The sequence below is a fragment of the Rhea pennata genome, chromosome 4 (assembly GCF_028389875.1).
Source record: "Rhea pennata isolate bPtePen1 chromosome 4, bPtePen1.pri, whole genome shotgun sequence".
Taxonomy (NCBI): domain Eukaryota; kingdom Metazoa; phylum Chordata; class Aves; order Rheiformes; family Rheidae; genus Rhea; species Rhea pennata.
Window position 1 is genome coordinate 2,962,666 of NC_084666.1, and position 13,934 is coordinate 2,976,599.

Sequence of the window (13,934 nt, forward strand, 5' to 3'; positions counted from 1 at the left end):
TATTGAGCCTATAAATTAAAAATCTTCATCTTTATCTCTTTATAGGAATGAGGATATTGAACTAATTCTCTCAGAAAGCAGTTTTTCAAATCCTCAGATGATGAGAGCTCGATATTTAATGTATCCTGGCTGGCAAGTATCTAGACTGGGAAATATTCTAATTAACTTGAAGACTAAAAAGTCTCACAATCTCTCTCTCTCTCTCTCTCTCTCTCTCTCTCTCTATGTATGTATATGTATATATGTGTGTATATATAATCTTATTTTTTCAAGGCTACTCGTTCGGAACAAACAAGCTTTGTAAATAATTTTCAAAACGGGTGATGATTCTTAGTAGATACACTGTTGTTGCCCTTTTATGGGGGAAAGGATCCTTTCTGGCCACCATTTAAATAAATGGTGAGATTACTGTTGCTTTTTGGAAGAACTGAGAAGAACCCTCTGGGAATGAGCTGGGAAGGGTTGGGTGAGGTCAATATTGACTAGTGTAATTTCATTCTGACAGCTCTTCAGTCTTGCTGGAACGAACTCGCTATGTCAGTCTAGCTATTAACAGAACAATTATTCATAAAAACCCAGCAACCTTACTGACAGCCTTGGCAGAGGCTAAGGGCAAAATAATACACTGTACCAAACTTTCCATCTAACATCAGTGATGTTTTCCAGGGATCGGGGTGCTTTACACATCTTGTTGCAGATATCTGTGCTGCACTGATTTGGTGGAGAATATAAGCCTGTCAGCCATTCTAAGTCCTAGCTGACTGTTTTCTAGTTGCACTCATACTGATGAAAGCACAATTTATTCACCATAGCTTGCCAGTCCTGTGTGTATGTATATCTTTTTTTATCATAATTAATACTTGCCTCTAAACTGGATGTGAAGAAGGCTCCTAAAGTGAATTGATGTGAAGTATAGAATGTCAGAAGAAGAGGTTAAAAGGTAGAGAGGTAAAGCAGGGAAAGATTATTTAAAACTTTTTGACAACTCTTACCCAAGCTGATGATGGATGTAAGTTGCGGGCGGGGAACAGCAGCAAGAAGAACGTTCAGGTGAGTTCAGAGCTCTTTGAACAACCTCATATAGTTAGTATCACGCTTTTACAGATTTCTTCTTAGAGAATAAACTTAGCGTTTTTCTTTCTATGAGAAAGCTTATCTGTTGTAAAATAAGTCTGTTAGATGAAAAACAAAACTGTATTTTCTACTTGTTGAAGGCGTGTGTGTGTTTTTCTTTTTCTTTTTTTTTTTTTTGTCTTAAGGTATGAAGGAAAATTTGGAGCTGGGTCTGTCTTTCCACCAATGGTTCAGATCTGTGTGTGGTTTAATCGTCCTCTAGAAAAAACACGATTTGTGACCAAATGTAAAGGTACAAATGAACTTTGACAGACTTGACTTAAATCAGAGTTGAAAATACTGAGGAATAAAGAGGGAAGGAAGACACTGAGATAGTACAGCTCTTTAATTGCTACTGAAGTAAACTTTTAATTGGAAATTCAACTTCTCTTCCTTATAAATATGATCTTTCATGTCTGCTCTGGAAAACTGAACCATGATTTCACTCAAATGAAAATCTGTTTTGTTTTGGGGGTTTAGACAGCTATCTATTTCTGCTTTTTATTTTTTAGTTTATTTATTTAGTAGTGTTTGAAAGCCATTTATAAGTGAGTGTCAGCTCCTACTTTTCATGCAGAATAAGTATTTGTAGTTACTAGAAAATAGGCTCACTTCTGTGTTAGGTTACTATAGCAGATATTTAATCATGCCTTTCCTTGCTTCATTCCTTAGCAAAGCAGTGTCTTAAGGAGCGCCATTTTACTTTCCGCTCACACTGTAAGCGTTCATTGTGCCAAACACGTTATAATTCCCACTTTCCCTATAGAGAAGATATGAGAACATATAGAAATGTTATGTAGTGTGGGCTAGAGGGGACACTGCCAACATTTTCCCCTGATGTGAAGGATGCTAGGATGTGAAGTAGAACCTACTTGTAGCATAGGTGTGAACAGAAGCTACACAAAAAAGAAAAATAAATGAGATAACCTGTCTGTCTTCTATTTCAAACAGCAATTAAGTCATTGCTCAAACCAAGTCCTTTTTCTGGAAACATATATCACATCATGGGCAAAGTTAAGTTTTCAGGTAAAGACAAAATACTTAGTGTCTTGTGCCTGTATGTCTGTGTTTGTATTTGAAAACAGTTTTCATACTGTATTCTGTCTACATAAGTGTGTTATGCTGAATTAGATTAAAAATTACTAGAACTCTTTTCTTCTGTGATCTCTTGGTTAGATTCTGATAAAGTGATTGAAGTCTGTCACAATACATCGTCTAATTTGCTAAGCCTTGTGCCTGTTCAGGAGGGGCCAACTCCTCCTGATTCAAGAAATGATAACAGAGATTGCAGCAGTCAACAGGAGTACTTCCTTGTGTTCGTTGGCTGCTCTCTTAAGGAAGAGGATATAAAAGACTGGCTGAGAGAAACTGCAAAACAGGTTTGTGAGCATATTTACTTTTGTTAAGTGTGATCTATCTGGCATTTCTTAACAACTAGAAAAGAAATCTGAGTGTCTCAGCAGTTGTTTTAACTACTTTCTCTTCTACCAAGGCATTAACATTTCAGGATAAATGTATTTCAAGTAGAGTGCTGATAGTTTGCAAATGTGTATTGTAATTTGTGTATTATTTTAATATTTACTACAGCATATTCATGGATTGATCTGCTTGTCTTGAACACTTGAGCAAATGGAGTATGTCCAAAATACTTGACTGAGACATGATTGCCAAAAGCTAACATGTAGTGTAGAATAATTTTTCTTAAAGTACCATAACACTGCAAAGTTAAACTTGTTTGGATTCACTAATTAAATCTCCTTGAAAGTAATCTGGTGAAATGGAGGGTATAGGAGTTTGTTTTTTTTTTTTTTCCCTTCATTTTTTCTTGCCAAAATTATTGAGTATGCAGCTATGTAAGACTTTGTATTCCTGCGTAGCTAATAGGCTTGTGCCACAAAATTTGGAGCAGGAGGCAGGGAATAGGCATTTTGTTAGACTGAGAGTGAATGGTCTAGCAGGCACTTTTTGCAATTGTAGTGTCCTGCTAGGCCAACTCTCTGCAGAAACAGTCTGTTCAGGAGTGCAGGACAAGATGGTTTACTACTACACAACAAAATAATACCAGCAGTTTTGTCAGGCTGCAGATTAATGTCTTGAAAAAGTGAATCTTGGCAGTCTGAATTCAGAAATACACCTGGATGGAAAAACCGCTGAACCATGCCAATTACATGTTCTTAGCACTTAGTCTGGAACCTGAACATGTGGTTCTAACTCTGCACTCTCGTGATGTACATTTTGGAACCTTAGTTACTTAAAAATACTCATGGTTACATCTTTACAGCTTCAGATTTGCGTATTATCTCTAGAAAGTTGTGTTGGGCAGAAAACAAGTTTCCTGCAGACCATTTAGGGCTGTTCTAAAGAGTTTCAGGTTCTCTGCTCTATTTCTAGCAGATTATATTACTTCAGGACAGTGTACTTCCATGGTAAGATCTCATTCATTCTATACCTGGTAATATATGGAGACAATTGATTTTGACACTAAAGAAAGCATTCTGTAGAATTTTAATTTTATGAAAACTTGCAACTCAAAAGTAAATGCATCTCAAGTGTGAAGTGTTTTCTGTTTGACTAGTTCAGGACTGTCTGAACTACATTTAACTAAGATTGAACAAAATCATCTTCAGAGACTGGTTATTCTTTCTTCAGTCTCACTGGTGATGGTTAATTTAGGGTTTCACAAAGTTTTGGGAGTTCATTAAAAAAATGAATTTTAAAATTTTTCAGACTAAAACCAAGATTGTTTCTTTGTTCATATAACAAACTTTTTTCTGTAAAGCTGTACTTAAATTATTTAAAATACTTCTATAATTTGTCTTCTCTAACAGTGACTTATGTGATTATTTTATTTTCAGAATATAATTGTGAATATTTTCACATAACTGAATAATTATGTCTAGAAATTAATTTTAAAAATGGATGCTTTGAAATGCATACTTCCGTGTTGGGCTTGAGCATGTGATTCTAAATTTCACTACCTTTTCCATGTTTTAAAGAAATAACTTGTTTTAGCTTTTTGTGTGACTTATTTTTGTTCTGTTTGTTTTTAATACAACTGTCATGCAGTAAATGTATAATTGGGCTCTAATTCCTTTTACAGAAACCTCAGAGGAAAGCCCTGAAAACCAGAGGAATGCTAACCCTTCAGGAGATAAAAAACATTCATGTAAGTAGAAGTAATTAATAGCAAGACTTCCTTTTGGCTGATTTCCTTAATGCTCATTTGTATGATGGAGCGCCTTCATATCTGCCATAACAAGTGAGCTGAGCACTAAACTATTATAGCACTTACTAGCTTTTATATACTCAGAAACACAACCAAGGCTGTCCAGGAGGGATCTGAGATGTAAATGCTGGTCTTGTATCAGCATTTATCTCGGGGCCGCAAGTCAGCCCTGGAAAGCAGGTGGAAGTGTGGGATACTGTGGAAATGTAGGGTACTGGACATGTACATACTTCTCGCTTGTGCAGGCATCTGCTCTTCTCCATCTCCTCCCTGCCTTGCACTCTGCACATCACCCTGTCACGTGCAAATTACAACCCTAAATGCCTGTGCCCATCAATTAATTTAGGGTTATAAGTGCTATCTCTGGAGTTGAGTTCCTAAAGGTTTGGCATGGCTGTGATTAGTGTTGCTGTATCTAACTCCCTGAGTCTAAATGGATCTCATTTGTCATACTGTCTTTGCAAAGTGCTTCATTTTAGCCAGGAGCCATGCCTTCTTCCCTGTCTGCTAAAGTTCAGCAAATGGAATTTTTCTTATCCTTATTTAAGCTTGTTAGGACTGTCTCTAGCAGTTTTTAGTTTTAAATATTTAATATACAGTATATTGCTTCTTAATTTAGGTGAAACGCCACTTGGATCCACTTCCAGCTGGTTATTTTTACAATGGGACTCAATTTGTGAATTTTTTTGGTGACAAAATGGATTATCATCCATGTATCCTTTAAAGTACATTTTGTTTGGTGAATATTTTAGACTACAGGCTGTATAAATCTGAAATGTAGACTATCAAAGCAGATCTTATGTTTAAGGGCCAACTGACTGGCAGGTAGTAATATGAAGTGAAAAGTGGTTTTGCTTAAATCTGTTCATGGCCACTTGCCATTTAAAACTGTATTAAAACACTTTTTCAGATGTGTGATCTAAGAAGCAGAATAGAACCCCCCAAAATCCCAAACTGCTGTACATGAGGTAATGCAGAGAATAATTTGAGCAACAGCTTGTGAAAGAAATACTTTTCAAATAAAACAGTCCTGTAATGTTTTTAATTCCTGGTCTTGACTGATAAAACTGCCAAATGAATATAGTTTTGTGCGCATATGTGTGCGTGCACAAACTGAAATGAAAACAGTCAGGGTTGTTTTGTGTTTTACTACAATATCTTACCTTTTGTTGCATATCTTTACGGTAGTTTGGAACATAGCCTGAAAAATGAAAACCTTACTGTATGCAAAGTAGTAATACAAAATAGAGTGTAGGATTAGGTGTGGGGTTGCATTTTATTTTTTTTTTTAATAACTATTTGAATTCATTTAAGCAAGTGAAACCTTATTTTAAAACTACTTCATCTTAGCTACCAATATGATTTACTTATCAAACTGACAAATAGACCTTCCTAAATGGGCTGTCCTTACTTGGCTGCTCTACAAGGTCTTCTCTGGTATGAATTACAGAATGTAAACTGTGGCCAAAAGTAGGGCCCTCTAGCTTTCTTTCCTGAACTGCCTTTTTTTTTTTTTTTTTTTTTTTTTTTTAATTTAAACCTGATCATATTTCTGTCTTTGGCAAGAAACACTAGAGCAATACTGATGTTCCAGTATATTCCTTTTCTTTTTTCTTATTTCCTAGCTTTCTATCATTTTTGTCTTTATTACTTAAATTTCAATATTGGCTTTATATTCTCAGTTTACTTTTCACTCCATAAGTTTGATGAACTTCACAAATTCAGGTGGATTCTGTGTTTCTGTTTTGGAATAAGAACAAACAGGTATTTTGCATGTCTTATAAGACAACTTAAAATTTTAAACAGATTTCTGTCCATTGAGTAAGTTCTTGGTTGTGGTATGGTGGTAGAAAACATGATAACAGAGTGGACTCCAGCTTCCCTATTCAGTAGGCCACCACTCTAGTATTAGCTTTTGGTGTGAGTTGATTAAACCTTAGGTGACTTTTGTCCTTCAGAAAATCTATTTAAATATGTCTGTTACTCTTACAGAAGACCAAAAATATTGACACTGAGCTAATTTCTAAATAATGCGCCACAATTTCTCTGTTAACAGCCACTTAGATTTTTAGTACTGGTGACACACTCAGAAGTGCATTCCTTGTAGGTGTCTACTGTCTGAAATGAAATCGTGCCGTTCCTTAAAGAGGAGTTGAAAGTTATCTTTAAAGAATGGCGATATTGCAATGTGAGCGCAGTCTCGATTTTAGAACAAATTCCAAAGGCAGCCTGAGCCAGCAACAGGCAGGGACACCCTGAGCTCTCCTACTCTGCTTCTACCATTTTTAAAGTTTTGTCTTTCCCAACCTGTATGAGACCCTGTAAGTGGACTTGTACTAAGAATCAAGAAGCACTGAACTGAAGTAACCTCATCCTCAGGACAATCCTTACTGCCACTTACCTTGAATTTTGCCTAGCTCTGTGGAATGAAGCCTAATTCCATACAGGCACAAGGCTCAGGGTTTCTCTAACAGTAGGGGATTTTTTTCCATAGGAGGAACAAGAGATTAGTCAGAGAACACTTCTTCCAACTACTGACACTATTAGGGATCTAACTAATTGCATATTGCAGCCTTCCAGCATCCATGAACCTGAGCTTTAGGCTGAAAAGTTCACTTCTCATGAAACGTAATACTAACTGATACTGTGACCCTACTACTGTCTTACTTTTGAAAGTAAAAACTGTATGTGTAGGAACTGGTTACCAACTTCTGGCTGATTTGAATTTAGGGCAGAATTTCTAGACTCACACTACAAAATAGCAGTAAACATCTGCAAAACTGCTGTGGTTATGTTACCTTTTTCCTCTTGCCTGGGAGATGCCTATTGTGCAACTCTTTTATCCCTATTAATAAAGAGTAGGTCTCCCAGAAGGTGATGTATCGTATTTCTGCTCTCAGTAAGTGGCCCTGAAATGACTAATCCTTCAAACCTGTTCTTTCTTTTCTAATAAACACTATTTGGACAAATGTGTTTTTCCTCAGTTTTTCAAAATCAGTAATGGACCAATTCATGAATGATTACTTGGAAGAGGCCAACAGAGAAATAGAGAAGTACAACAGAGAACTAGAAGAACAAGAATATCATGATCTCTTCGAGCAGAAGACATAAGCATGTGCGTTCTGTGGATTTCTGAACCATCTATTGTCAGTAACCAAAAAATGCTGTTGTCCTTGCTGGTTAACTAAAAAATTAGAAGTGAAATATCAGTTTTCAGCACTCTGTTTTAAAACAAAGAGATCACTCCTGTAAGGTTGGCATTTTAATCTGGTAACTGCTTAGCTGTTTGTACTGTGAGGTTTGCTTCCACTTCACCTTCATTCCAGATCGTAAAAAGCATCGCCTGGAATCCCTAGCTAGTAGTGAAAATGTATCCAGAAGAAGAAAAAGAAAAGAAGCAAAACTGTGTTTTCTAGTAGATCAGAACGGAATCATGGAATTGGTCTGTCGTGCAGATAATCAAACCAGGTTACTCTCTAGATGTCCCTTGAAACTGAAGCATTTGTGGGCAGTGGGGTACTGCAGCAGGCGGGATTGGGGGGTGTTCCTAAAGCGAGAAATGGGGGAACATTTTAAAAACTCCAAGGAGAGTACCTAATCCTGCTGCTGTTAGGGTGTTCCTAAAGCGAGAAATGGGGGAACACATAGCACCGCTGCCTTTGTCCAAGGGGACAGCATGTCTGAAAAACCTCTGCACTGTTTGAATCTGCAGCGGAAATTTTCATTTTTTCTTTCTTTCTGAAAAGATATTTATACAATTCAGGGTGAAACAAGATAACAGGAGATATCTGACTTTCTTCACGGTTCCGTAAAATTTGTTGCACAAATTGGTGTAATCTGTGACTTGATGTTGCTTAAAGATTATCTGGAAAGATTCTTACTTCAGTAGTAAAAACTAAGTAAAGCAAGAGAAGGGAGAGAGCACGAAAAACCAGGATTCTTCAGCTGAAGTCGTCTTTGTGAAAATGACTTATTTCCAAAGGTGAAAAATATCAAAATAAATGTTTCAAATATGAAATACCTTGTTTGTGAAGCTTTCAGAAGAATTTGCACACTAACATTCTAGGAAGCTGCTACACTAGGTTTCAACTACTTGCACCAAAAACTTTACAGCTATTAAATGATACTGCGGTTGGAATTATGGCAATATATCCTTTAACTTAATTTAGTACAATTTTAAGTGTCTCTGTATAGATCATTGGCTGAAGCATTATAAGGTACCTTAGCAGCTACTTAAACATAATTCAAATAAATTTCAGTAATTATCAGATTATTGTAGCATGCTATGTGTTCAGAATTTAGAGAAGTGAAAACAGTCAAGGGGGGATTTTTGATTTTCAGATTCCTTTGCCTTAGGAACAACTTGATCCCTAAACGCAGCTGTAATGTTTCTTTTTGGCTAGAGGTATGTTACACAGTAAGAAATTACTGAAGAAATAATTTGTTTGCTGAAATACTTGCACATAACTAAAATCCATACAGTCTCTTTACGGAAGGAGAATAAGATTTTACTCCTCCTGTCAAACTTAAGTCTATGTACAATATTATGCTGTAGGAAATACATTTTTTACCTTTGGAATCTTAAATGGCTGAAATTTCGGTAAACCTATGAAAAACTGAAACACCATTTAGGTAGACTTTAGTATGAGTTGCTACTAGCTGACTTGGCGCCTGTACTGTGGTGGTTATACAGTATAGACTTGCAATTCCAGGTGCTGCAGATTGGGATATAAATGTGATAAGGTTTCGTTAATAGCTTTCCTACTAGACTTAAATTGTCTGAATTTAAGAATTTTTTTGCACACCGCGAGACTTTATGAAACTACTTGTATCCTGTTAAAGTACAGTAAAAGCCAGCAATTAGTTCATGTTTTTAGGCTTTTGGGGGTAACCCATATTACAGGTATAGAGCGTCATGATAAGGCTCGTGAGTTATCTATGCATGGCTATACTTTAGTCTTAATATACTGTAGTGCCTGTTAGAGTAAATGTAGCTAGCAGTGGATCCTGGGGGACTAGCAGGTGTTTGTAAACTAAGTACAGTTGGCTGCATGAAACTATATGTCAAACCAGGATTAATAGAGTACAGAATTTTGGAGGTAACACTGCAATAAAAGGGGCATTAGGGAATTTTTAAAAAGTTATAGTTATTTGCCAATAAACTTAGTGTAAACCCAGTGTGCTCCTTTCCAGTACAAGTTATCTAATTTGCAAAGCCATATTTCTAGAGTAGTGGTATGAACTATGTAATGTCAGAAGAAACACCAGTGGCTGAGACAAACGGCACTTGGGTGCTTTGCCTCAACTTGCAAGTCAATAACAGCGTAGGTTTAAGTGCAATTGATAAATGATAGGTGAAGATACTGTAGCTTATCTTGCTCTGCTGAACTCTTTTTTTAAGAACTCCAATTTGTGCAGCTCTTTAAATAATTGTCCAGGAGGCTAATTCATCTGGGTGAGATGAATTAGCATAGTAAGATGTAATTACAACTGAGATACCTTGTGATTAAAAAGGAAATACATATGTAAAACTGGTGTGCTCCTGTGCAAATTGAGAAGTTTTTTTAAAAAATGAATCAGAAGAGCTCAGAACAAAGGCCTAGTATACTTATATACTGTACTGCATGCTATATGATAATAACTGTGTAATATGAAGACCTTTCACCATACTGGTACTGTTTCAATTAATATATTTTGATATTGAAATAATTTGATTACCTCAATTTTTTTTTAAAAACTGTGACTTTAAAACAAAAAAAAAAAATTACCGAAATAGCGAAACTGTGACAATGGTATCCTTTAAACATAGTAGTGCCTTGCAAATGACGCCATCGGTGCGCTAAGCATAAAATAAATGGACGTCATGGGTTGTCTTGCTTGCACCCTCTTTTTTTAAAGGAAAAACGGTTTTGGTGAAAGGACTTAAAATTAACCTAGTGAAGAATATTAGCACAAATGGTTATAATGTTTAAAAAAAACTCTTTGAGGACTAAAATGTATAAATATATGATGCTGCTGCTAATTTAATAGCAGTTGCTGATTATTTTGGAGTTGCTTCTTGCAGTCGGCAGCACTTTTTTTTTTTTTTTTTTTTTTTTTAAGAAGAGTGTAACTTTTGTACTCTGGTCAGAGATGTTTATACCATATCAAAACCCGTCTATAGGGTAATCTGTTTTTCTCAGTTCTTTTGAAGTTGAGGTGAGGATTAAGTTACTTCTAATGATCTAGTTTTTTAGCTACTGTAAAACTGAAAAATAAAAAAACAACAAAAACTACCACTTCTAAAATGCAAATGTTTGGATATGTTAAAAGTGCCATTACACTGTTCCTATATCTTTTACTGTATTTTGAAAATTGGTAATAGTAAATTTACGTCCAGGCATTTCTGATATTGTGGAGAAGTGCTGAGAGTCCTCAAAGGGTTTACATGCTTTGCTGACCTTCATGTTAGCAACTTGTGGTGTTTTTTCCCCCTCACGGAGAGAATGAGTGTGATCAGAAGTTACTGAAGTTATAGGGAGAAAAATGTGATAAATCTAGGAGAGGAATGCTTGCAACTTGAACCATGCTGCGATCTAGGAGTATTTTATATTAAGCTGTGCAATTTGGTATTTGTCCAGTTTTACACTTTGCATTTAGCAAAACTGATTGCAGGGAGGATTTAAGCTGCAAGTAAAAGTTCCCTAGTAAGTTGAGTTTTTTTTTTTTTTAATTGAGACTTTTCTGAATTTGCACAGATTTAAGTTCTAGCATACTTTGCTGGTATTCTTAAAAGGGAAAAATTGTAACTAGTATAGTAAACTGTGAGTTGTTAGAACTGCAGCGTTAATCTAATTTTAGATTGTTTAAAATGTACCTCAGAAAGCTAGTGAGAAATTGCTTCATTTTTACACAATTGTCAGATGTTAATATAACACTTCTCACTTTACAATGTGCCAAAATTCACTTTTATACTAGTTCTCAATGCTTTAATATTTGCAACTTAAGTTAAAATCTTATATTTACAAACACTACTGTAACTTCAGTTAAACTGAATTGTGTGATTGAAGCTTTTTGCCTATTGTATTTATTTACACAACTTGATTCAGTGAATATAAAATTACCTTTCCATTTATTTTTGTATTGTTTTACATGTTTATACCTGTAGTTTGTGCGACTTTTACACTTGTAACTCAGATGTGATGGAAAGAACCAATAAACAGTATCCATCTTCTGTCATTCTTTGATCTCTTTAATTAGTTGATTATTTCCTAAGCTTGAATTTCTAAGCATTTAGAAGTTTTGTTTTAAAACTGGCTAGTTTTCTGAAGTAGCAAAGCAAAGAGAAAAACAGAAGAAAGGCAACTGTATTCACACTAAAACAGGGAGATAAATTTGATTCTTTTTTAAGCTATTTTTTTGACTGTCTTGCATGGGCTTCTAATTGGGTAAAATATAAACCTGGTTATAGAGTGTGAGGTATCTTAGTTTCACACCTGCCATCTGCATCTTTCAGAAACTGTATTTAACCATGAGGTTGATTTTTTTTTTTTTTTCCCCTCCTCCCTGCCTTTCCCCACTCACGATTTATTTGCTTACTAATATTCATCATAGAAAGTTTATATGGATTTATTGTAGAGAAAGAGTTGATAGTTGCATATATGCAACTATAAGTTAAGTTTAACTGTAGGTTAAATCCTTTTCCTTTTAATGATATAAATGGGGATACAGATTCAAGATCAGCTTCTGTTGATCTAAAGTCCCACCTTGCCCTCCTTTTTTTGCTTTGGTCTCTGCGTGGGAGGCTCTGCATGAGTCAGCTGATGAAGCTGAGTCTATAAATGAATTAAGTCTCAGGTTGTCAAACACTCTTGCAATTTTTATAGTATAGCTTTGCGGTTGGTTCACTTTATGAACTGTTTTGTAAAAACGTGTTTAAATTCAGACTGTTCTGTATACTCCAGGTATACCCACACAAGAAATAGCAGCTTCTGTTGTATATACATTTGACTGAAATCCAGGAATTCTCACTTGCCAAGCGGCTGGTGTTTGAAGGCACAAACACTTTCATTTGTACATGCACCTGGGCTGCATCCATTTCTTCTAAACTGTTGAGTGTGCGCGGTTCCCTTTGACTTCGTGGTAGGCTCCATCAACGGAACGGAACGGAACAGTTTTCATATCACTGTATTTTTTTTTTCTGAGAGAGGCAGCTCGTTATCATTTTAATCTTAGACTGTGGAACCCAGAAATGGCTCTCCTGTTGACTTTGGGAGCAGTCAGGCCCTGTTATTAATAACGTGGGAGTATCTTCTGAACTCCAGCCTTTGGGCTAGACCTTGGTACAAGCCAAGTAACTGGGAAGGTTTTTCACCATCGCCCCACCAGGTGCTTGCGTAGGGAAATCTACAGTCTCAGTTTTTGGCTTTATTTATATCTTGCCAAGCAGTTATTCTTAAAAATGTTCTGCAAACGCAGCTAAGTCACTGTGAAGGTCAAAGAAATAAAAGCTGCTTCATTTATTATTTTTTTTAAACCTGAGGTATCCATCAAGTGTGGGTTTTAAATAGCGCTTTGGTTGCTGCCTTTGTGCTGCCTGTATTTTCTGCTGCTTGTTCCTCCATTCAGTTTGAATTCTCAGTGTTTAATTTGAGATCAGTTTGCATTTGATCATTAAAATGTAAAAATCATTTTGCTAAGATTTTAAGAGATTTTCTTTGCAAAAGAAATGCCTTTTAGAGAAAGGCTAGAGAAATTAGTGCATGATGTTTTAGTACGTACAGTTCTTCAGAGTCTGCCTGGGGCGAGTAATCTGTACAGCTCTATTCTTAAGAGTTCTTTAGCTGGAATGTAAAGAGGAAAACTCTGACCAGCGATGTTAATTGGGAATTTCTAGAAAAGACCACTTTCATGTTTGGTTTGTGAATGTTTTTTGGTCCTCAGACTAACGGGAACCTCTGGTGGCTGAGACCTCTGGATTAACTGTTCTCCCCTCCATAAACGCTGCATGACGTTAAGTGGTTATCTTGGGCTGAATTCAAGATGCTCTCCTCAACAGAAGTCATGAATAACAAGTGGACACAAAAGGAGGCTGCGATTAGGCCCTAGAATTAGCTGTGTGCTGCTAAGGATGCTTAACAAAGCTGAGAGCTCAAATCTGTTCCTCTCACTGTGCTTCTGTCCAAGTATATGTTGCAGATATCAGCCTTGGGCTTAGGAAGGATGTGTTATGACAGTCTTTTCTGGAGCACTTGAAGTAACATAACTTAAAAATACAGAACAAGTTGGGATTTTTTTTTTGGGGGGGGGAGGGGTTTTATGTCACATTCTGACTTCACAATACACTTTTAGTGTGTATATGAATATATATATAGATAGATACGGGGTGTGTGTGTGTACTTGTATATATGTGCCATAAGGTTTGCTATAGGAAGGCGTTTAAAGCTAACACTGTATTGCTACTTTACATATAATCTGCTAGCTCCTGATTCCCCTTTCTGTGCTTCCCATGATTGAGGCGGTTGACTCAGGTGTGCCTTTCTACCTGCTACTCTGCCCTATATTGTAATCCTCAGAGTACTCTGTCCTGTTTAGTTATTTTTCCATGGTAAAAATC

General features: G+C 36.2%; 1 protein-coding gene across 2 annotated transcripts in view; it reads left to right on the forward strand.

Annotated features, from left to right (window-relative positions):
* The window catches only part of DNAAF9 (dynein axonemal assembly factor 9), a 77,345-nt gene extending 65,788 nt beyond the window's left edge, over nucleotides 1-11,557 (forward strand). The window contains exons 31-37 of one of the 2 annotated variants that reach the window (XM_062575017.1): nucleotides 46-132; nucleotides 1,260-1,366; nucleotides 2,065-2,139; nucleotides 2,290-2,492; nucleotides 4,214-4,279; nucleotides 4,959-5,052; nucleotides 7,338-11,557. In XM_062575017.1, the coding sequence (XP_062431001.1) occupies nucleotides 46-132; nucleotides 1,260-1,366; nucleotides 2,065-2,139; nucleotides 2,290-2,492; nucleotides 4,214-4,279; nucleotides 4,959-5,052; nucleotides 7,338-7,450 (745 nt within the window). In that variant the 3' untranslated portion in view covers nucleotides 7,451-11,557. Of the gene's footprint in view, nucleotides 1-45; nucleotides 133-1,259; nucleotides 1,367-2,064; nucleotides 2,140-2,289; nucleotides 2,493-4,213; nucleotides 4,280-4,958; nucleotides 5,053-7,323 lie in introns of both variants that reach the window. The other variant, XM_062575018.1, reaches the window with a different exon arrangement.
* The last annotated feature ends 2,377 nt before the right edge of the window (nucleotides 11,558-13,934 follow it).